The following is a 24,801-nucleotide window of genomic DNA, read 5'->3' as shown; positions in this document are numbered from 1 at the left end:
CAGGATTGTAGGACCCATTGGTAGAGGACCTGGCTTAGACATGTATGCACATAATTTAGGAGAGGATAACTCAACTGTTATAGGCTAATATGACCCCAAGGAACATTTTGGGATGTGTGCCAAAATCTCTATCCGGGACGAAAAGCCCGAAAATGACCACGCCCTTTTTAAAATGACCACGCCCTTTTTAAAATGACCACGCCCTTTTTCATCAGAAGTGCTACTTCCGACATAGCTGTATCTTCGAAACCGTTGGAGCTACAGATTTTCTGAGGTGCTCCAAATGTTCAGAATGGCCATGTTTAGGGGGATCATAGAAGAGTGTAAAATTTATAATTTGATATTTTACGAGAAAATGGCTAAAAACCGTTAGGTCAACTTATTACCATACAACTACCTACATACTGGAATTGCCATATATTTATAACAGTTGAGTTATCCTCTCCTAATTATGTGCATACATGTCTAAGCCAGGTCCTCCACTAATTAATATAATCATTCAATTATGAACTAACAAGACTGCTTCATAGCACCAGTGCTACAAGATCCGGAGAGAGTGAAACAGTGAGAGAACGACTTATCCATCCAGTGTCACAGAGATAATATCTCACTGAAGTACAGCGAAATGGTAAGACAAGCTTTAATTTATTTACCTAGTCTTATATCTGTGGCTTCTGTGGGTTCGAAAATGAGAAAGGCACCACGCCACGGTAAAGGGAGGATGCAGTTAAAGGAGACGCATTTTGCAGTTTGCGCATGTTACAGTACACCCAGTACAGTACAGTTGTGGTTCCACCTCTACCGCGGATTAGAGGCCAAGAGGGGTCTTTTGTTTGAGGTGGAAAATATTTGATGGGAGAGCAAACTTTAGTCTTAGCTTTGCCTAGCAATCTAATAGTAGTATAATTGTATTGGTGATAGTGATATCCCATGCCGATCGAGAATTTGAAACATGTTTATTTTATATTCAGGATGAGGTACCTCTCGCTGCACCTTGTGCTACACCTAAGCCGATCAAGCCGATCAATCTCGAGGAGTGCATCCTCTGCCAGAAGAAGAAGCGATCTGAGTACCTCTCTAGTGGTGAAATCGGCAGGGGGTATATTGTTTCGCTTGCCAAACAAACAGAGGGTAATGACACTCGAGATGGTGCAAGACATAGCCTAGAGGAGTATCTCCTGAAGGTATGCAGTCCTCTACAAGACCAGGTAGCGCTTTTTTTTTTCTTTTTTTTTGTGTACAGAATCGAGGCTCGTGAAAGAGTTAACATTTATCAAACAAACAAATCAAACAAACAAGCAAACAAAGTATATAAAAAGGGGAGCGGTCGACAAGATGGGGAGAGAAGGGGAGGAAGCACACAAACACAACATTTGAGAGCAGGGACATCGGGAGATGTTTTTGGAGGGAGAGGGCCTGGGGGAGGCAGGATAGGTATAAAACGAAAGGACACCAAGGACTTCCAGGAAAGAAGTCAAAAGTCACCTCAAAAAAGTGAATTTGGGGTGAAATTAGCGGGGGTAGAAAAGATCAAGGTTTTGGATTGGGGAAGATAAGAGATGGTGGTGAACAGCCGTTTTAAAGACCTGGAGGGAGGAGTGGGATTGAAGAGAGTGAGGGAGTTTGTTCCAGAGGCAGGAGAAAAGAAGAATGAAGGAGTGAAGGTGAGCAGAGAGTCTTGATTTTGGCAGTTTAACCATAAGAGGGTTGCAAGCAGATCTTGTGCGACCTGCAGGAATATTTGGGGGACAGAGCCCAGAGAGAGCTGGGGGAGCAAGGCCGGAGAGGAGTCGGTAGAAGACGGAAAGACCACCAACCTGCCTGCGGTGATTAAGTGAAAGGCCCTCGGAGTTAACTTCATCGCAGGAGGTTCCAATGATTCTGAACGCTTTGGTTTCAACAGCGTGAAGACGAGCTAGGTGTGAGGCAGGAGCACCAGCCCAGAGGGGAGAGCAGTACTCCATTGAGCTGCGGATGAAAGCCTTGTATGTGGCGAGGAGCTCAGGTGTGCCAAGGAAGGACTTCCCACGACGGAGGATGCCCAGTCGGCGACTGGCTTTGGAGGCCAGCTTGGAAATGTGGTTTTCCTAGGAAAGATCATGGCAGATAGTGAGACCCAAAAGCTTGAGTGACAGAACTTCTTGGAGAGGATTATTCAGAAAGTAGATGGGAGGGTTGTCCAGTTGGTCTTTTTGGAGAGACATCGTAAGAGTGTGAGATTTGTCAGGATTGAAAGACATGATCCACTTGTTTGCCCAGTCTGTGATTTTGTCCAGGTCTGCAGAGAGTGAGGACGCTGCAGACTGCTGATCTGAAGGATGAGGAATGGAGCGGCAGAGAGTGGAGTCATCAGCAAAGAGATAGAGAGGATTTTCAAGAGAGTCAGAGAGATCATTGATGAAGACCAGAAAAAGCACAAGGCCCAGAACACTGCCTTGGGGAACTCCAGCCTGAACAGGAAGAGGAGATGAGAGAAACCCATTCAGGGCCACACGTTGACGACGACTAGAGAGGACGTCTGCCAGCCATGTGTGGAGATTTCCATGGATACCAAAGGAGGAGAGTTTGGTGAGCAGAGCGGGGTGCCAGACCGTATCGAAGGCACGTGATATGTTGAGGGAGACAGCTCTAATTTCCTGTTTGGCATTGAGGACCTCCAGCCATTGTTGAGACAGCAGAAGCAGCATGTCCAGAGTAGAGTGACCTGGTCTGAAACCAAATTGATGATCAGAGATCAAGCCATTGGAGAAGAGGAAAGATTTCATATCCGAAGCAATGATGGATTCCATGACTTTGCTGATAATTGGGAGAAGGCTGATTGGTCTGTAGTTGCTAGGATCTGTTTTTGCACCTTTTTTGTGCAAAGCGGTGATGTTGGCTGATTTCCAAGCAGATGGCAGTTGACCTTGAGCAAAAGAGAGGGTGAAGAGAACAGAGAGAGGGAGTGAAAGAGCGGAAGAACAGGATTTTAGGACCCGTGGGCTGATGCCGTCAGGTCCAGTTGCAGAATCAGAGTCGAGGGTTGACAGAAACTTTTCCACATTGTCAGGAGGAAAGGACATGGAGTGCAGGAGCAGCTGGGTACGACTGGGTATGGTGGGTACAGAGAGGGATGGGTTTGGGACACAAGATTTAGAGGCAAACACAGAGTTGAGGCATTCAGCTTTTTCACGTGCGGAGTCAGCTGTGTGGCCGTTTGAGGTAAGGGAGGGTATGGAGGGGGAACAAACACCAGAAACAGATTTGACCAGACGCCACCAGGATTTGGAAGAGGGAGACAGATAAGAGAGTTCGGTCTTGAGAACAGAGAGATATTGTTTCCTGGCTCTCCTGAGGGTGGACACACACTTGTTTCGGGCTTTGTGAAAGGAAATGAGATTTCCTTCCGTTGGATTTGCTTTCCAGGAGACGAAGGCAAGTTGTTTCTGGGCAACAGTCTCACCACAAGAAATCCATGTACCATGGACGGGAGGAAGGGTATGACAACTGAAGACGAGATGGGATAAATCTGTGCACGAGAGAGAGCAATTTACTTTGGAAGAATTCCCAGGATGAGTTGATGTCAGAGGTGGTAGAGATGGGAGACCAGTCCAGATGATTGATGGCTGCTTGAAGACCGTGCCAGTTGGCCTGAGTGAAATGCCAGACTCGTCGACGCTGAGCAGGCTCCCTGAGAATGGTCAGAGAGATGTCCACTTTAACAAGGACATGATCAGATGATCCGATTGGAGCAGAAGAAGAGCAGCAGACATTTTCAGGGAAGTTAGTCATAACCAAGTCCAGAAGAGAAGATGCTCCGTTGACTGAGATCCGGGTCGGGAAATTGACAGAATGTGTCAGTCCCAGTGAGTCGCAGAAGTCCTTTGCTGAGGAGCCATGGCTGGTGAGAGAGGTACCCACACCCAGCCAACTGGCATGGTGACAATTGAAATCACCACATATGAGGAAGAGAGAGTTGGGATGAGTAGATAGAAGTTGGTCCATATTATCAGACAGCGAGATGTAGATGGAGTCATCACTGTTTGGTGGACGGTACAACACACATATGAACAAGAGGTGGGAGCGAAGGGGAAGCCGTAGCCAAAGGTATTCCTGGGGGTGAGGTGGAGAGAGTGCAGTGCAGGGCGAGTGAGGAAGAGAGTTTTTGATAAAGATAGCAACCCCACCTCCAGGACGAGGCTCAGGTCTATCATACCGGAGGAGGGAGTAACCCGGGATAGATACTAAGGAATCAGAGACATCATGAAGGAGGAAAGTTTCTGTTAAGCAGATCACATCTGGTTTGACAGAAGCTACCTGTATGGAGAGATAAGTTAAGTTTGAACGAAGGCCCCGGATGTTTGAGGTCCATACCGTTAATGAAGAGGAAGGGGGAGCATCGGATACAGAACAGGGGGGAGGAGGGGTAGGGTAAGATGTGTAAGAGGTGGAAGAGGTAGGGAGAGCTGTTGAAGGTGTGTCAGAGATTTCAGAATAGCTCGGAGAAAGGGAAGGATGGGGCGGACAAAAGGTTTGATGGTGATTGGGTGAGGCACAATGAGGTGTTATTTGAGGAGGGGAAGAGCGAGGCAGAAGGTTGGGGGAGATGGAGGTGAGAGTTGGAAGGGGTAAGAAGCGGGGAGGACGCTTTGAGGAGGGGGAGTGAGAGGGGGGAAATTGAGAAGAAATGAGGGTGGGGAGATTTGAAGGGGAGGGGCGAGGGGCGAGTTTGGGAGGGAAGGGACAAGGGGAGGGATTTGAAAGGGATGGGATATGGGGGAGATTTGGAGGGGAGGGGTGAGGGAGGAGTCTAGGAGGGGAGGGGCGAGGGGGAGTCTTGGAGGGGAGGAGTGAGGGGGTAGTTTAGGAGGGAGGGGGCAAGGGGGGAGATTTGAAAGGGATGGGTGATGGGGAGGATTAGGAGGGGAGGGGAAAGGGGGAAGATTTGAAAGGGATGGGTGATGGGGAAGATTTGGAGGGGAGGGGTGATGGGGAAGATTTGGAGGGGAGGGGTTATGGGGAAGATTTGGAGGGGAGGGGTGAGATTGGATTTTAGAAAGTGTACCATTAATGGAAAACGAACATTTATTGCAAAATGAGTTTCTTGTGACCTTCGAGTTAAAAATACGTTTAAGGACGCTGGATGGAGGATGGAGTGCAGGAGAGTTTAGGGAATGTAGAAAAAAGGCACTATAGGAGATGGAATTTTTTTTTGGGATGAATAGATTTGGTGAGCAAGTCGAAAGCAGCCTTTTAAAGAAGAAGAAAAAGGTGTTATAATATATGACGGAATACAGAACTTGAGGGGAAAGTGTAAACATTGAAGGTTAATAACAGTGAAAACTATCTGGGGAAATGGGGGAGAAACACATGGTCGAAGAATGAACGAACGAATAAGAATGAATAAACGAATGAGAAAAAGAATAAGAACAGAGAAGGAAATAATTTTTTTTGTTTTTTTTGAGTTGAGATTTACACAAGGAAGTAGGCTATGGGGTGAAAAGACTGGGAAAACAGAGAACGAAAGTTATTGGAGCACAAACGACGGACCGCTGAGAGAAAAACAAAGCCTCAAGGTTGTACACTGTACAAGGCCTCAAGACACGACACAAATTAACACGATTTTCAATACAGGTATGAAAGATTTGCACCGAAAATCTTCCTCGGGACACAATATACGTACACACACCATAAAATAAATACAGTTATAACGAAAATACAAATGGGAACAATTACTTAACATCGATTTCAAATCGCTCGCGATGTGCTGAAGAATGTTCTCACTGGAGAAATTGTGACCAACGTAAATGTAGACAAGTTGTTGTACTGTATCAATGAGGGCAGCGCTGCTTGTACTAAATTTATCGATGATCGACTCAGAAATAGGTCGATATCGATACACTCAACTATTAGCAAAATCAAGTTTACGTCCCCTAAGATCACCTTGAATTTGGCTCCCACAGCAGACATCAAAGATGAGACAATCAAAGCTCTCATGTTTATTGAGTATGGGTGTCACTGGGGGTTCACTGTTGAGGAGCTACTCCAGCATGAGATCACCAACTCTGCGTTCTTCTTGATTGACAAAGATGGTTACTTGAGGAAGAGTGCCAAATCACAACTTGGGACTGAGCTGCTGAAGTTGTGCCCATTAATAGATAAAAAGGGCCAGAATCCTCCCCACAAACCCACGCCATCGTTATCGACTTCATGGCCTTGGTGAGAAAGGTCCCCTTAAAGAAGCTTGATCCGCCCATCAAGACATTCCATGACTTTGCTATTGCCTTGACATCTATGGTCACCAAAGCTGGGCACAACTGTGAGGAGATCCACATCGTTTTCGACACTTACAGAGAGGACAGCATCAAGAATGGAGAGAGGGGGAGAAGAGGAAAGTTAAAAGAAATGGTTGTCCTTGATGTGATATCACCGAACCAAAATGTTCCAGTGGTATTAGAGAACTTTTGGTCGTCTTCCATCAGCAAAACTGCTTTCCAGGCATTCTATGTTGAGTGGCTCACTACCAATTACCAAGGCACCAAACCTCTATACCTTGGTATATCACCACAGGCATGGATGGTGTCAGCTGGGTGTGCTTCTCCATTCCCTCGGCTCAACTGCACACACGAGGAAGCTGATGACAGGATGATGTTCCATGTGCAGGACATTCTAAGTCACCGGTCAGGACCTACATCCATGACGCTGTCATCAGGTGACACAGATGTCTTTGTGTGCCTTATATACCACATCACAGTCAATTGGAGACATCTTGGCCTCCAAGAGCTCTGGCTCGTCCGCAACTCAGGAGTGAAAAGATCAATATTGCCACTCCACGATCTCTGCATAGCGCTGGGAGACGAGCTCACAAAGTGTCTCCCAGCACTCCATGCGCTGACTGGGTGCGATACAACCAGCAAGATATCAACTAAACTTGCAGCCCTGAACGCTGTCCGCCAACCAGGAAATTCCTCACTGATCCTGAATTTCGACTGTCCACAGCTAACAGAAAGCGCAATACAGATGGCGGAGACATTCTTGGTCAAGTGCCTCAAACCATCAACAGACCTGAAGACATTTGATGACCTGCGTCTCGCTGCATTTGATAGCAATGCCCTCAAGATGGACTTTGAGAGAAACACTTGCACCTCAACTAATGCAAGGAAACATATCCATAGAGGCTATCACCAACAGCAGCTGTGGGTCCAAGCCCCATTTAGAGACGCCACCTTGATTATGAATGCCGAGTCTTATGGTTTTGTAAGAAGGGGCAGTTTATTAGTCCCTGAGATTGTGATCTCAAAACCCGAAGGCCTGCCAGATCCCTGCACGTGTGGCAAATGTGCTCGCAAGAATGGGTGTCCCTGCAGGGTAGCTGGGATCAAGTGTTGCAAGTACTGCAAATGCAAGGGAGGTGATTGTTGTAAAAACCCTATCACTGAATGAACGCTGCTCATCATCCTCATACCTGGACTCTGTTGTGTTACTCTTCATGTTCCTGACCCTGGTTTACATGACACATAAACAGTACTAATGTGGTGTTAAAAGTTGTATTGTTCGCTGTTGGACAATTTCCCTGCTGATCTTTGAAACATTTAAGCTCTCTAGATACTGCTGCCTACTAAAGTAATAAGTTTTGTTTTTTGTTTTTTATTTTAAGTTCACATTCCATTGATTATAATAGTATGTAATGATTGAAAATAGTATTTCTTTATATTAACTAAATGCTCGCTTTCTTTCTTTTAAAAAAATCCCTTGTATTGTTCAAATTCCAAATTGTCAGATCAACTCTAGGAGATGACACAAATGTTCTAACTTTGCTCTAAGTCTGGAAAGTTTAAGTTAATAAATATATGGCAATTCCAGTATGTAGGTAGTTGTATGGTAATAAGTTGACCTAACGGTTTTTAGCCATTTTCTCGTAAAATATAAAATTAGAAATTTTACACTCTTCTATGATCCCCCATAAACATGGCCATTCTGAACATTTTGAGCACCTCAGAAAATCTGTAGCTCCAGCGGTTTCGAAGATACAGCTATGTCAGAAGTAGCACTTCTGATGAAAAAGGGCGTGGTCATTTTTAAAAGGGCGTGGTCATTTTCGGGCTTTTCGTCCCGGATAGAGATTTTGGCACACATCCCAAGTTGTTCCTTGGGGTCATATTAGCCTATAACAATTGAGTTATCCTCCCCTAAATTATGTGCATACATATCTAAGCCAGGTCCTAGACTACGTGGGCTGATGCCGTCTGGTCCAGTTGCAGAATCAGAGTCGAGGTTTGACAAAAACTTCTCCACCTTGTCAGGAGAAAAGGACCCAGAGTCCAGGAGCAGTTGGGTTCGACTGGGAAAGGTGGGAACAGAGAGAGATGGGTTTGGGACACAAGATTTTGAGGCAAACACAGAGTTGAGGTATTCGGCTTTGTCACATGCGGTGTCAACTGTGTAGCCATTTGAGGTAAGGGAGGGGATGGAGGGGGAACAAACACGAGAAACGGATTTGACCAGACGCCACCAGGATTTGGAGGAAGGAGACAGGTTTGAGAGTTCAATCTTGAGTGTGGAGAGATAGTGCTTCCTGGCACTCCTGAGGGTAGACACACACTTGTTCCAAGCTCGGTGGAAGGAACTGAGATTGCCTTCAGTTGGATTTGCCTTCCAAGATTTAAAGGCAAGTTGTTTCAGGGCAACTGCCTCACCACAAGATTCAGTGTACCATGGACGGGAGGAAGGGTAAGACAACTGAAGACGAGATGGGATAAATCTGTGCATGAGAGAGAGCAGTTTGCTTTGGAAAAATTCCCAGGAAGAATTGATGTCAGAGGCAGTAGAGATGGGAGACCAGTCCAGGTGATTGAGGGCTGCTTGCAGCCCGTGCCAGTCGGCCTGAGTGAAATGCCAGACTCGTCGGCACTGAGGAGGCTCTCTGAGAATGGCCAGAGAGATGTCCACTTTAACAAGCACATGATCAGTAGAACCGATTGGAGCAGAAGAAGAGCAGCAGACATTTGCAGGGAAATTAGTCATAACAAAGTCCAGAAGAGAAGATACTCCATTGACTGAGATCCGGGTCGGGAAATTGACAGATGGTGTCAGTCCCAATGAGTCGCAGAAGTCTTTTGCTGAAAACCAAGGCTGGTGAGAGATGAACCCACACCCAGCCAGCTGGCATGATGACAGTTGAAGTCGCCACATATGAGGAAGAGAGAGTTTGGATGAGTTGATAGAAGTTGGTCCATGTTGTCCGACAGCGAAATGTAAATGGAGTCATCACTGTTTGATGGACGGTACAGAACACATATGAACAAAAGGTGGGAGAGGAGAGGAAGCCGTAGCCAGAGGTACTCCTGGGGGTGGGGTGGAGAGAGGGCAGTGCAAGGAGAGTGAGGAAGAGAGTTTTTGATAAAGATAGCCACCCCACCACCAGGACGAGGCTCAGGTCTATCATACCGGAGGAGGGAGTAACCAGGAAGAGATATTAAGGAATCAGAGATATCTTGAAGTAGGAAAGTTTCTGTTGAGCAGATCAAGTCTGGATTGTCAGAAGCAACCTGAATGGAGAGATCAATCAGGTTTGAGCGAAGGCCCCGGATGTTTGAGGTCCATACCGTTAATGAGGAGAGAGGAGGAGCAGAGGGTGCAGGATAGGGGAGGGGAGGGGTAGGGTCAGACGAAGGATGAGAGGGGGAGGTAGGAAGAGCAGTTGATAGTGTGTCAGAGATTACAGAAGTGTTACAAGAAAGGGAAGGATGAGGAAGACGAAAGGTGTGGTGGTTTGATGGGATGAGGCAGAGTGAGGGGTTGTTTAAGGGGGGGCATAGGGAAGTAGAAGGTTGGGGCAGGTGGAGGTATGAGATAGAAGGGAGACGAAGTGGGGAGGAGGCAGCTTTGAGAAGGAGGTGGGAGGAGGGAAAATTTGGGAGGGATGGTTGGGGGGGGAGATTTGAAGGGGAGTGGTTGGGGGGGAGTTTTGAATGGGAGGGGCAAGGGGGAGTTTAGGAGGGGAAGGGCAAGGGGGGAGATTTGGAGGGGAGGGGAAAGGGGGGAGTTTAGGAGGGGAGGGGCAAGGGGGGAAATTTGGAGGGGAGGGGCAAGGGGGGAGTTTAGAAAGTGGATGATTAATGAAAGATGAACATTTATGACAAATTGGGTTTGTTGTGATTTTCAAGTTAGCGATCCGTTTAAGAATGATGGAGGAGGGGTGGAATGAATGAGAATTTAGAGCATGTAGTGAGAAAGAATTATAAGGGATTGAATATTTTTTTGAAATGGAATGAGTTGAAGAGGAAATTGAAAGGAGCCTTTTAAATAGGAAGAAAAACAGTGTGTTGTAATAGCGATGTTTACCGTGACGTCACGTAGCCGATCACGTGACCGCGCTCTTTGTTTTGGTTGGCAAAACACCAACCATGCTGGCCGTCTCTAAATGGTACGCACGCACGTACATACGTCCACACACGCACGCACGTACGTCCACACACGCACGCACGTACGTATGTCCACACACGCCCGCACATACGTACGTCCACACACGCACGCACGTACGTACGTCCACACGCACGCACGTACGTATGTCCACACACGCACGCACGCATGTACGTCCACACACGCACGTACGTACGTCCACACACGCACGTACGTACGTCCACATACGCACGCACGTACGTCCACACACGCACGCACGTACGTCCACACACACACACACACAAGTACGTATGTCCACACACACACACAATTACGTACGTCCACACACATACGTACGTACGTACAAACACGTACACACACCTTCCAGTTTATTTTCCCAACTAACATCCCATTTTAAAAACATTTAAATCGCCAAAGCATACGCATCGTCGAGCAGCCACCACGGTCCGCGCCTCGTACTGGAATTGGAGCACATTCCTTGGGCAGTCTTTCCTAGTCGACGCTGAAGCCTCAAGGCCTATCCCACTGGGACCGGCAACGTGAACGGCGTCGACAGCTGTAAAGCCTCCACAAGCCGTGTAGGCTGCCGCACACAAAGCCGTGACGCGCAGGCTCACTCGTGTCTGTGGGGCTTAATTACGAAATGCTACGTCAGCTGCGAACCCGCGTCCCCAAACCGGAGCCGCCATTGCTTGGTCGTGAGGGACTGTCGTATCGTTGAGACGCAACAATCCCAAAATGGGATTGTTGAGACGCTGTGATGGTATGACTTTGCCTTTGATAAAGCAGAATGGTACATCATTCCCGATCGCATGATACCACAGTGGCTTCACATGACCACTTAAAAAAAAAATTGTATGCCTCTAGTGACCTGAATGCCTTCAGTGACTCCCTTGTGTAGATACCCGGTGTGTCGATCAAGTACGTGTACACGTCGCCGTAGTTCAAATCTGGCCAGCAAGATGGATTGTTTTGCCATCCTTTCAATGCAAATGGATCCGGAAGAATATCCTCACCATTCCTATAACTCAACTTCGATTTGTACCGAGATTTTGCAACAGTCAAGACTATTAAAATACTCCGAAACGATCACATGTGTGTCGAGCGACGCCATTGTGCAAAACGAAAACACTGTGCTTTTGCCAACCAGGCTGCTGCACATGCACGGATTTGGTGGGTTTGTTTATAAACAGTGAACATCGCTATATACGACTGAATAAAACACTCCAGGGGAAAGTTTAAGCATATTTAAACAGAACCGTGAAGAACAATCTTATATTCACAAAAATACCAATTGGGAGAGGGAGCCTCGAGGGACAACCACGAGTCACTTGAACAAGGCAAAAGGTGGAAGGCAAGGGGATAATGGGGGCGGGGCGGGACAGCGCACGTGGACAGAGGCAAAAGCACACGATGGGACAAAAGCACACGAGGAGAAAGGGAAATAAAAGTTTTTTTTTGTTGTTTGTTTGTTTTGGGGGGGGGGGGGGTGGGGGTTACAACGTTAGACAAAGAGTAGATGTTCGGTGAAGTTTGGGGGAGCAGGGAAAATAAAAAAACCGAGCAAAACCAGCGAAGGAAGGAACAAACTTCGACAGGGGAAGCCTGAGGCTGCAAGGCCTCACATGCCACGCGGCAAACAAATGATTAATTTATGAAAGATAAACACCGAGAAACTTCCAAGGGACACACGATAGGTTCACACACCGAAAGATAAATACAGTTTCGACAAAATACAATTGTGAACAGACTTAACTTTGAAAACGTGGAGACCGTGTGGAGCTTCGAAAATCCGTGATGTCGTCTCCAAGATCTCGCGAGGAACTGAGTTATTGTTCACTTGTGCCTGCTGCGTATCCTGGAAGAAGTCGCTGATCCACAGAATGAGAGATGGATTGACATTGAGGTTTTGCAGCTTCTCTAATAGTAATCGGTGTGGTTGAATTTTGTTGAATGCGGCTGAGAAGTCTATGAAGGTATAGCTCGTGCATAACACCCGATTGCATCAGGGTGGTGTTGTATGGCGTTCATCAGGCATAGGGTTGCGTCGTCGATAGATTTCCTTAGTTGATAGGCAAATTGAAATATGTCGATTTGATTCGCCATAGTGACTGGAGAAGAAATCTCATGACAATTCTCTCCAAACACTTCATTACCAATGAGGTTAATGCAAGCGGCCGGTCGTCATTTAATTCAGAGGGTATTCAAATTCAATGCTTGCTATGGGGCTGGGACAACATCAGATTTCCAGCTGCATGGGATTGAATGTAAATCCACTGACTACTGGAAGAGAACAGAGTAGGGCACTGCCATCTATCTAGAGCATACTTTAAGGACCCAGCCGCATATCTTATCCGGAACAACTGCTTCGTCGGAAGATTTAAATTCTGAAAGTCTTTCCACTTCATTGACGTTGATGACAATATGGCAGCTTTTTGTTTCATAGAGAGCAGAAGACTATGCTGAGACTAGATCACCAAAGTCATTAGTCAAAGCAGCTGTAAAATTGATTAAAATAATTTGCTATCAACATTGGGTTTTCTAAGTCCCTGGTGTTGGGCTAGCGGCTAGGGTGCCGGCTTAGGATCCTAGGATTCCTGGGTTCGAATCCCGGTCAATCGCTGAATTAACGCCAGGGGGGTTGACTCAGCCTCTCATCCTTCTGAGGTCGGCAAATTGAGTACCAGTTCACTGGTAATTCCCTGCTTGTCGTTAAAGGTGGCAAAAAGGGTTGGCGTCAGGAAGGGCATCCGGCCGTAAAACATTGCTTCAAAAAGGGGACCGAAAAACAACAACAACCACAGTTCCCGAAAAAGGCCAACCCCCGCTTGCGGGGAAAAATGGCCTCTAAATGTGGTTGTTTTTTATTATTATTGGGTTTTCTAAGTCGAGGAACGAGTGGTGTTTTTCTTTTTAGAGAAACCCGTGTTGTTTTCCTGTCCCTGCCAGGCTTCTCGTGGTTTGTTTGTCCTGAAGCAGTTTTCCATTCTTTCGTTGTAGTTTTCCTTGGCTTGACGTTATAGTATAGTGCTGTTGGATCTCAACATTCGCGGTTCATAAAATGTGACCTGCTTCTACATTCGTGGCCTAGCTGTGCTCTGCGTATTCGCAGTTCAGAAAATGCGACCTGACTCGACATTCCTGGCCTAGCTGTGCTCCACGTATTCACGGTTCATAAAATGTGACCTGCCTCTACATTCGTGGCCTCGCTGTGCTCCACGTAATCACGGTTCATAAAATGTGACCTGCCTCTACATTTGTGGCCTAGCTGTGCTCCGCGTAATCGCGGTTCATAAAATCTGACCTGCTTTTACATTGCGGCCCTGTGCCCCATGTATTCGCGATATTTCATGGGTGCAAAAATATTTTTGATCGGAAACCGCGAGTGATAAGTAAATTTTACATCTTGTTTAGTTTTGTCTTATGGTATGATTCTACATGCTGCCGTGTCTCCTAAACATTTATTTTTACTTGCGTTCCATGAACCAGCCTCACTGATCGGTGTTAGATTTACACCATGGATATCTTGCACCGATCAGCAAGGTCTGCAAAAAAACGTCCTGGGGCCACAGCCACACTCTACAGATGGTGTCCCACCTGATTTCAGTGCCCGTGAAGAGGTCCCAGAGGTCATTGAATGTCTGTGGAGTGGTATTGGTGACATGCGGCAACTCATGTGGGAAGTGACATCATAGCTTTCAAATAATGCAATGGATGATATCAGGTGCTGTGTTACAGCCTTGTGTAATGAATTTTCAGCAAAACGAAAATATTAAACCAGTTGAAGTTTTAGGTATTAGCTGGACAGTTGGCTCACATGTGGCTTCTGTGTAGAAATGTGCCTCATTAGTACAAATGGTTTGAAAATGGAGGTAAATTGATAATGAATAATGAATCACAATGTATGTGACTCCCACTGACTTCACATATGTTGAAAAGCGGATTTAGCATAACTGCTTTGAAAATGTTGATTATATTGCAGCATAACTATGTGCCCCACTATCAGTTCATTTCACTGTATCACCTTGCTCTTTTTCCACGAGCCTCAATCTTGTAAAGAAAAAAAAGGTGTTGAAACCGTGATGCATAAACAACTGAAATTGAAAAGGCAAGTTTCAGTGTACTTGCAAAATAATTCTCATTTCATCAGAAGGCAGTTGGGGTGGAAAGTGCTCATGTCCCCCATTTCCCGGTTATGTGTGTGGTTTCTAATTGCCCAGATCACTCGAGACGCATCATGGAGACATCAAGTTTCAGTGATTAGGATGTGAAATCAGATTTCTGAAAATAAAACTGCACACTTGACCTAAATATTTCCATGGTTTTGGAATGTTGGCATTATCCAACTGATATAACAATTGTATACATGTCGCACATGAATACTGGTACCTTGAAAAAGTGTTTCATTCACTTTCGTAAAAGGGATTAATAACATGAAACTTGCATTGATTGGAATTTATTGACATTCTTCTTTTTTTGATTGACCAGTTCTTCATTTTACACGAAAATGTTAATAATAAATGATCCCCTCACCTCCGCCGGTTTATTTTTTATTTTTTAGGACTAACAGTCATCACCCTCATCTCTTACTACGCCTGGCAAATCACGATGGATTTCTATAGCCCTGAACTTGGAGCTAAGTAAGTATATCCTGCCCACGACTTCATCGATTCATCAATTTTGGACACTAAAACTTTGTACTGGTCAGCAATGAAGAATAGTAAGGGTTTACTTACATTTCAAGTATGATAATAGGTAACATTTTTGACCATTGATTCCTCCGTCCATGTTCTGACCACTTCTTACTTTATTCTTATCTCATCCCAGTCATCCTTTCCTTTTTCTCTCTTTCTCAATAGTTCCCTGATACCTTCTTTCCTACTTCCTTTAGCTCAGTTTTAAATATATATATATATATATATATATACACAAAGAATTAAGTTAAGCACCCCCCCCGGTTTTTTACAACCTCGCACATTACAAGTTTGTTGTCGTCAAAACAGTGTAATATACCCATGATATTGCTATATTTTCTGGAGAAGTGATATTATGGTCACATAAAAACATAACAATCATGCCGTTTTCAATATTTTATTCTGAATAATTTAAGGTGAAATTTTTTGGGAATTTTAGGCATATTTTCACCTCAATTTAAGTATGGAGCTATAGGTCCATCACGGACAGTGTGGATGACGTTTATGTTTTCTAACGTACAGTCATAGTTCTGAGAAGACCTCTAGCGATCTTTGCGTCAATAACGTGTGTAGGACCCACGTGATCGGATCACTGACTCAACCCTACGTCTCATAGACCCTGTAAGCCGTCGTATGCGTTGCTGTGGCAGGTTGAACCCCCTCGAGCACGTTTGGGACATGTTGGGACGACAAATTGCGAAGATGGTCCCTCCAATAGCCAATCTGGATGAATTGGAACGTGCATTACATCGGGAATGGAACAACCTGCCACAGCAACGCATACGACGGCTTACAGGGTCTATGAGACGTAGGGTTGAGTCAGTGATCCGATCACGTGGGTCCTACACACGTTATTGACGCAAAGATCGCTAGAGGTCTTCTCAGAACTATGACTGTACGTTAGAAAACATAAACGTCATCCACACTGTCCGTGATGGACCTATAGCTCCATACTTAAATTGAGGTGAAAATATGCCTAAAATTCCCACAAAATTTCACCTTAAATTATTCAGAATAAAATATTGAAAACGGCATGATTGTTATGTTTTTATGTGACCATAATATCACTTCTCCAGAAAATATAGCAATATCATGGGTATATTACACTGTTTTGACGACAACAAACTTGTAATGTGCGAGGTTGTAAAAAAACGGGGGGGGGGGGGTGCTTAACTTAATTCTTTGTGTATATATATATATAATCTATCTATCTATCTATCTATCTATCTCTCTCTCTCTCTCTCTCTCTCTCTCTCTCTCTCTCTCTCTCTCTCTCTCTCTCTCTCTCTCTCTCTCTCACACACGTTCATGAGGAGCCCCTAATGTAGACGACTCAGTATGAAAGAAATATCTGACTAAATACTGGAAAGGCAAAGGCATGTCTGGGTGGCACCCAATGTAATTATTCTTGCCACGAGACTGTTTGAGGAGCACTGACGCTGTCTGCAGAGCGGCAATAACATGGTTGATGTGCAGTGCACTTTTATTGTAGAATATAAACCAAAAAAAGGTTATATTCACAGAAACAAGGATACAAATTTGCATTTGGCATGCGGATATGGCAAAGGCATGTGGGATATCAGACAACGTGTTCACATATACACGGATATGTATACCGATATAAAATGTTCCACAAGTGCGGAAATTTTTTTTTTTGGGCCATGAAAGATGGCATCAGCTGTCCACCATTCTCTGCTGAATGATGAATTTCTGATTGTAATATTGAGTGTATAGAAAGAAATCCAGTAAAAAAAGGAAGGAACAGATGGTGGCATACACGTTAACCCCTTTTTTAAGTTAACTTGTATATATTGTAGGCTATATAACCACCTTTGGAACAAACTCCCACACTCTTCAATCCCACTCCTCCCTCCAGGTCTTCAAAACAGCTGTTCACCACCATCTCATATCTTCCCCCATCCAAACCTTGATCTTTTCTAGCCCCGTTAATCCACCCCAATCCACCTCCTTCAAATTCCCTGTTTTTGTTCCTGAAATCCCCTGTAGTGTTCATCTTGTTTATCCCGTGTACCCCACCCCAGCCCTTTCTCTTCCACAGACTGTCCCACTGTCCCTGTTCCCTACTGTTGTTGTGCTTCCCTCTCACCCCCTCTTGTCTCCCGCTCTCTTTATTATACGAGTATGTTGTATGTGTTAGCTCTTATACTGAGGCTCAACTAAATATACAAAAAAGATTGTAACAGAGCTTTGCGAATGCAAGTGGATGGAAGGAGAGAATTTATTGAGGAAGATTGTGACAGGTGATGAGGCCTGGGTGTATCATTTCAAATCAGCAACCCAGCATGGAGTGGAGATTTTGTTGCCCACACCAACAAATCCAAGCTTCATTCATTGGCCTGAATGTTGCCTGGTGTTGGCTTAGCGGTTAGGGTGCCGGCTTGGGATCCTAGGATCCTGGGTTCGAATCCCGGTCGATCGCTGAATTAACACCAGGGGGGTTGACTCAGCCTGTCATCCTTTCGAGGTTGGCAAATTGAGTACCAGCTTGCTGGGATGAATGATGCCGGTGTGTACCCCGATTTAGAATAGGTACACCGTATCCCTGCGCATCGTAAGAGGCGACCAAGGGTTGGCGTCAGGAAGGGCATCCGGCCATAAAAAAAATTGCCTCAAACAGGGAACCATGATTGTCATGGGGCCCGCAAGGCTAACCCCCGCTCTAGCGGGGAAAATTGCCTTAAAACGATCATTCATTCATTCATTGGCCTGAAATCTTATGGCAATCGTTTTGAAACCATAACAGTTTAATTGTCAAGTTTCTAGAATGTGAGTAAACAATCAACGCACAAGTAGTATGTTGACTCGTTATACAACAAAGTGAGCCCAGCAACATGCAGGCCAGGCCAGGTATATTGCCTAAGGGCGTGTATTTACCAAACGATAAATCTCAAGTTCAAACAGAAAATACAACCATTACAACTCTAATGGAAATGGCATGGGAAATTCTAAATAATCCATGATATTGTCGCATGACTACCCTTGGTGAACAACTTAAGGTAGCACGGATGACCAAACGAGCTGTTTAAATGGTGAGGCATCCAGTTAAAATGGTGAAGAATATGCGTGGGGATGCAAGAGGGAGGGGGAGAACCGGAGCCTTACATTGTCGATCCCACTGGCAGTCTCCAAACCCTACTATAAATAAACTCACACGAAACGGAATTGAAATGTACAAAAATAAACAGGTTTATTTAATAAAATGCCGGTGCAAAGAAAATGCGTGATAAACTAAATTCCTAAATGGGACGTCCCCGCACACAGATCCAGTACACAGACAAAGGGAAATATAATGATTAATGATATATAAAATAAACATGTGTGGCTTTAATTGCAATTAGCTCACTCGATCTGTGCGTCTCGCCTGGAATCATCAAAAGATCGTTTGAGGCCTTGGCGTCTTTGCGCGTGTAACGTGCTCAATGGCGCGAAGCAGGCCTCACTGTGCGTCTCTTCAATCTGGGCCTCGCGCACGAAACGAACAGGAGTTGTTGTGCAGCTCGTCGTTCTTGCTTGGGGAAAACTGCAGCTCTCCGTCTGCGGCTCTTCCACCTCATGACCACATTCCGGAACACGGCTGCTTGCGATGAAGCCTCCCCATGCAGAGAGTGAAGCACAACCGTCCACTATCACTTTTGGAATGAGAGGCGCAAGAGGGAATGTTCACTCTCAATGCCCAGACGCCAGACGAACGAGGAGAAGATACCGGCACACAACCGTTGCTGCTAGACCCAAAACCGAAAATGGTGAGGAGAGGAGCAACCACGACCGTTCGCTATGGCATCCAGAACAAGAAGGGAAAAATGTCCGCTACTCCAACTACTTTGTACACACCGCTCTGACGTCATCTGTCGTGCTTCACCAATCAGTGTGTGCTTCTTACCAGTCCTCCCCGTCAATCAAAACCCTGACCAATCACTGCCCCTGGGCGTGGCCTCACCGATCTTTTGTCCCGCGTGCTTCCAAAGTCAGGGTTGTCAGCGGCAGTGCTTAATGCATGACTTCCGGTTAGCTTTTTAATTAGTGAGTTTAAATGCGGGCGATTGCGTGGCTTGGCTATGTGTCTATGGTGTGGTGCCAAAAGGGACATAGGAAATAAATTACAGAGGTAACGACATACAAGGGATAATTACCCATAATCCCTGAGCTAATTAACATACCCCACTCCTCGTAATGGGGACGAAGATACAAACTTAACCCGACAGTCTGGTCTAAAACAAAGTCCCTACTTATTACATGAGGTGGTTCTTCTTCTTCATGACATTCGGAGCACACTAATCTATACATTCTACCTCGTTCTAAGGTAATCAATGCCCACCCCCTACAAACATAACAATATACTACAGACTTGATCTCTTTGGACAACTCAAAAAATGTCTGGGTGGCATCAAGTTGACGAGTGAGGAAGAAATCACATTGTGTGTCTTTAAAACAGTTACTCCCCAGGTTTGAGTCTGTGGAGTAACTGCTGAAATCTATCTGTCCGGGTTCTTCTCAACATCTTTGTTCTTTGTTCTTTTCACTCTTCTTTCTACTTTTCACATTTCTCATTATCTATCTATAATTCCAGTAATCTCTGTTTGTTTGTACGTTTGTACGTTTGTTTGTCTGTGACCGCTGTTTCTCGACAACCACGGGTCCGATATACTTTTAACTTGCCAGGTATATTGCTGGGGACCCGAGGATGTGCCTTTTCAAGGTTTCATATTAATCGGACAATTACTTACCGAGCTATGTCCAAAAAACGATTCAACCAATCAGAGAGCAGCGAACTATCGCGTGTGCCGAACGTGGCGGACACACTCTGCCTCGGATGGCACATTTGAGAGCGTATTCATTTATTTCACGTTTGCAAACTATGTTGGCGTTAAACGATGTTTTAAAACTAATAAAAACGAATTTGCGATTCATTCGCTTTCCTGCGCGTTTGTGCACGCGATGGCGATTTCTTTACCAAACTCCGGAAGCCGTTCGCTTTGGACCAAACCATTTCATGTAAATAGAGGGGGGGGGATATAATTTTAGATATAGATATAGTACGGGCAATGCCCTAGTTCATTATAATTCTGATTCTTTCTTTTTCCTAATTTCTTTCTTTCTTTATCTATCTGCCTAGTTGAAGTGAATTTTTGAGAATTTTTTCTGTAATGCCCACTTGGCTATGCCTGCATGGGATTGAGGGCCGTAGAGTAGCGGATGAAGCCTGAATCCTATTCAGGTTCCTCCTGATGACTCCATATTTGCTCTTTGCTTATTGGGGTTCCTTCTGATGACTCTAATGCAGTATTTGCTTTTACACTTCATTGTGTACTCGGCCCATATATGTGTGCGTGGATGGCATTATATAAAATACTACCACATCGAGGGGACGAGTATGTACATATAGCATGTGAATACCTTGAGAAATTGGGGGTTTCATGAAGAAAAAAACCACACACACACACACACACACACACACACACACACACACACACACACACACACACACACACACACACACACACACACACACACACACACTTTAGTATCCAGCAAAAACAAATCATATATGATGTGCAATTTGACATTCTCCTGGGTGTTCCAGGTATGAATATGGGGTTGCACTCTACATTGGTTGGGCAGCAAGTGTACTGGCACTTGCTGGTGGTGCAATGTTATTTTCCAGTACCAACTGCTGCGCCAAAAGCACTCCTGCTCCCAAGTACACTAAAAGCAGGTAGGTTCTTACCCAAGCTTGGTTGGCCTATTTATCATTCCCCTCTGAGTACATACCATATGGTACATGTGATGCCAGCTTAAAATCCCATATACAACTCTGATTAATCTGTTTAGTATTGACTTATGTGCAAGCTCCTCCATCATGTTTAGATCACTGTTAAAGTAACAAAAATGGTCTCAAATGAAAATATTTAAGGAATGACCTTAGACCATAACCTGTCTTATTAAGATAAGTTTGTTCCTCTTTTCAGGAATTCCACAAAAGCGAGCATAAGAAGCTACAATCGGAATTCATATGTCTGAATCGGTTTGCAAGTTCGTTCAGCTTTTAGAGAGCTCTATCAACAGTGAAGACCATATACTTTGTGTGTTTTAGAACCAATACACAGCATATGTTGGGCTATGTTTAACCCTTGGAAGCAGTGATTGGGCCTTGGAGGCCCACAAGGTTTTTTTTGTTGCAAAAACTAATTTTTCCACATAATTTTTCTTGTGTTATATCCATGTTATATATATTTTTTGCTTTGCATGAGCCTTCTTGAATGCTCCGATAACTTGGATATAAATAATTCGACGGAATAAATACAGTCACGTGAAAAAGTAAGTACACCCCATGTAAAGTTTTGACTTTTTCAACATATTTCAACATACAGCTATTTGATCTTCATTTCAACAATATTGATAGATAAAGGTGATATAATATAACAAATATCATGAAACATTTACATTTTGTAGTCCATTGTATAATTTAAATAAACATAAATGCAAATTTCGCATGTGTAAAAAGTAAGTACACCCTTGGCTCCAATAGATGGTATTGCCCCCTTTGGCAGAAACCTCAAGTAGGTGTTTCTTATAACTGTCTACCAGTCTCTGACATCGACTGGGAGAAATTTTTTCCCACTCCTCCATGCAGAATTCTTTCAGCTGTGCTATGTTTGAGGGCTTTCTTGCATGCACAGCTCGTTTCAAATCCCCCCACAACATCTCGATGGGATTTAGATCCGAGCTTTGACTTGGCCATTCCAGAAACCTCCATTTCTTTCTTTTCAGCCATTCCTTGGTGGATTTACTGGTATGTTTAGGGTCATTGTCATGTTGCAAGGTCCACCTTCGGTTGAGCTTCAACTCTCCGACAGATGGCCTCACATTATCCTCAAGCACCCTTTGGTACAATGAAGAATTCATCGTGGATTCGATGATGGTGAGCTGCCCAGGCCCTGATGCAGCAAAGCTGCCCCAAACCATAATATTTCCACCACCATGCTTTACAGTTGGTATCAGGTTCTTGTGGTTAAATGCTGTCTTTGGTTTTCACCAAACATGTCTTCTGGTACTGTGGCCAAATAGCTCTACCTTTGACTCATCTGTCCAGAGCACATTGTTCCAGAAGTGCTGGTCTTTGCCGAGGTGTTCATTGGCAAACTTCAGTCTTGCCCTGATGTTCTTTCTGGACAGCAAAAGTTTCCTCCTGGCACACCTCCCATGTAGATCAAATTTGTGCAGACTTTTTCTAATGGTAGACTCGTGCTCTTTGACATCAACAGTGGCAAGAGCGACCTGTAGGTCCCGTGATGACATTCTGGGGTTCTTAGAGACTTCTTTCAGCATCTTGCAGTCTGCTCTCGGGCTGAACTTGCTGGGGCGGCCTGGCCTGAACAAGATGGCAGTTGTTTAGAATCTTCTCCACTTGTAGATGATCTTCCGGACAGTCGAATGGTTGATTTCAAATTGTTTGGAGATCTTTTTATATCCCTTCCCAGACTCGTAGGCATCTATAACCTTCTTTCTGAAGGCCTCAGAGAGCTCTTTTGATCTGGGCATGGTGACGCCGACACTTCAACAACAAAGAACAAACCAAACTAAATGTCTGAGGTTTAAATAAGACAGGTTCCCCCAAGGTCCTCTCTGACGATGTTCTAATCATTTGCACCTGAGCTGGTGCACCTGATTCTAATTTTAGGTATTTGAAGTAGTGATAAATGTAGGGGTGTACTTACTTTTTCCACATGTGAAATTTGCATTTATGTTTATTTAAATTATACAATGGACTACAAAATGTAAATGTTTCATGATATTTGTTATATTATATCACCTTTATCTATCAATATTGTTGAAATGTTGTGAAGTTGTGTTGAAATGAAGATCAAATAGCTGTATGTTGAAATATGTTGAAAAAGTCAAAACTTTACATGGGGTGTACTTACTTTTTCACGTGACTGTATATAAATATTTCATTCAGATTCGAGGTAAAACTTTCATTCATAACACATTACACATTACCCATTACTCATAACACCTTACACATTACTCATAACACATTGCCCATATCACATTACACATTACCCATAACCCACAACCCATAACACATTGCCCATATCACATTACACATTACCCATTACCCATAACCCACAACCCATAACACATTGCCCATATCACATTACACATTACCCATAACACATTACACATAACACATTACAAATTACACATAATCATAATAAGTAAATAAAATGCCCGGGCCTTCCACGACTGCATTGGTGTAGGATTTTTGACAATATTGTGGACATATACATTCTAAATAAAAGGATCAGTGAATCATATTTTTTTGAGCAAATGCTCCTCCATGAGCCTCAACCTTTTGGAGAAAAAAAAGTTGAACCCCCCCCCAAATTTTTTTTTTTGCCCAAAAAATAATTATTCATTACTTGTATGGGATTCATCCAAATAATAGGATCAATGATTCACATTTTCTGAGCAAATACACATCCATGAGCATCGACTTGGATTGAAAAGATATGAAAGAAAAAAAAATCTACAAAAAACAAACAAACAAACAAACAAACAAAAAAAACTGTGTACGAACACATTTGTAGGGCCTCCGAGGCCCAATGGCTGCATTGGTGCAGGATGTTTGACAGTTGTGGTCATATACATTCGAAATAAAAGGATTGGTGAATCATATTTTTTGAGCAAATACTCCTCCATGAGCCTCAACTATAAAAAAAAAACAAAAAAAAAACATTACACGAATACATCCGTTGGGCGTCCGAGGCCCAATGGCTGTGTTTATGTCGGATTTTTGATGCCTGCATCTAAGGGTTAAGTTCATATTGTTGTGATGGGAGTGGTGGTGTTAGTGGTGGTGGTATACCTCAATTGCTACAGATTTTTAAATATGATTGTGGTTATCTCACAGATATATGCTTTGTATTAATTGATGATTGTTTTCTATGCAATGTGTACCAAAAATTACCTTGAAGATGTGGACATGCCCTTGAGTGACGTGATTCAAAGTGAGTGATGGACCTGAAAAAGATCACTGTGACATTTACCACAGCTTACAAGTACAGTATGTGTATAATCTGTTTTTCTTGTAAGATTCATGAATAAACTGGTACCGGTGTGTACCCCGGTTGAGAATAGGTACAGCGTATCCCTGCGTGTCGTAAGAGGCGACTAAAAGGGTTGGCGTCAGGAAGGGCATCCGGCCATAAAAACATTGCCTCAAAAAGAGAACCATGACAATTACGACTACATATGGGCAGGGTACAGCCCGAAGTACCCCGTGGGGGACCCCACTCCCTCTCGTCAAAATTCAAGGTGGGGAACCCGATCGAAGCAAGGGTGGAAATCACTCCATTTATGACGACGAAAAGTCTGATGCCCGATGTGGAGATCGGTTTCTGAGGTTTGGGACATTGAATGCAGAGACAATGACAGGGAGAGCAGGAGAAGTGGTGGAAGTATTGGTCAGAAGAAGAGTGGACATATGTTGTGTGCAAGAGACGAGATTGAAGGGAAGTGGTGTGAGAATGGTGAAGGGTAGGCAGGGACAGACATACAAGTTTGTGTGGCAAGGGTGCCCAGAAGGCGTGAATGGTGTTGGTGTCCTGTTTTCTGAGGAGTTTGTAGACAGTGTGGTGAGTGTGACAAGAGTGAGTGAAAGGTTGATGATGGTGAAAATGATGAT

At 44.3% G+C, this 24,801-nt stretch overlaps 1 protein-coding gene across 1 annotated transcript in view; it reads left to right on the top strand.

Moving 5' to 3' along the window:
• LOC137435382 (claudin-7-B-like) overlaps positions 1-24,519 on the top strand; it is a 153,836-nt gene extending 129,317 nt beyond the window's left edge. The window contains exons 4-6 of the mRNA XM_068129128.2: positions 14,963-15,041; positions 20,698-20,829; positions 21,083-24,519. Of these exons, the coding sequence (XP_067985229.2) occupies positions 14,963-15,041; positions 20,698-20,829; positions 21,083-21,134 (263 nt within the window). The 3' untranslated portion in view covers positions 21,135-24,519. The remainder of the gene's footprint in view (positions 1-14,962; positions 15,042-20,697; positions 20,830-21,082) is intronic.
• The last annotated feature ends 282 nt before the right edge of the window (positions 24,520-24,801 follow it).

The sequence above is a fragment of the Myxine glutinosa genome, chromosome 9 (genome assembly GCF_964187855.1).
Source record: "Myxine glutinosa chromosome 9, kmMyxGlut1.1, whole genome shotgun sequence".
NCBI lineage: Eukaryota > Metazoa > Chordata > Myxini > Myxiniformes > Myxinidae > Myxine > Myxine glutinosa.
Note: the sequence above shows the minus strand (reverse complement) of the source record. Positions and strands in the feature narration are given on the sequence as shown.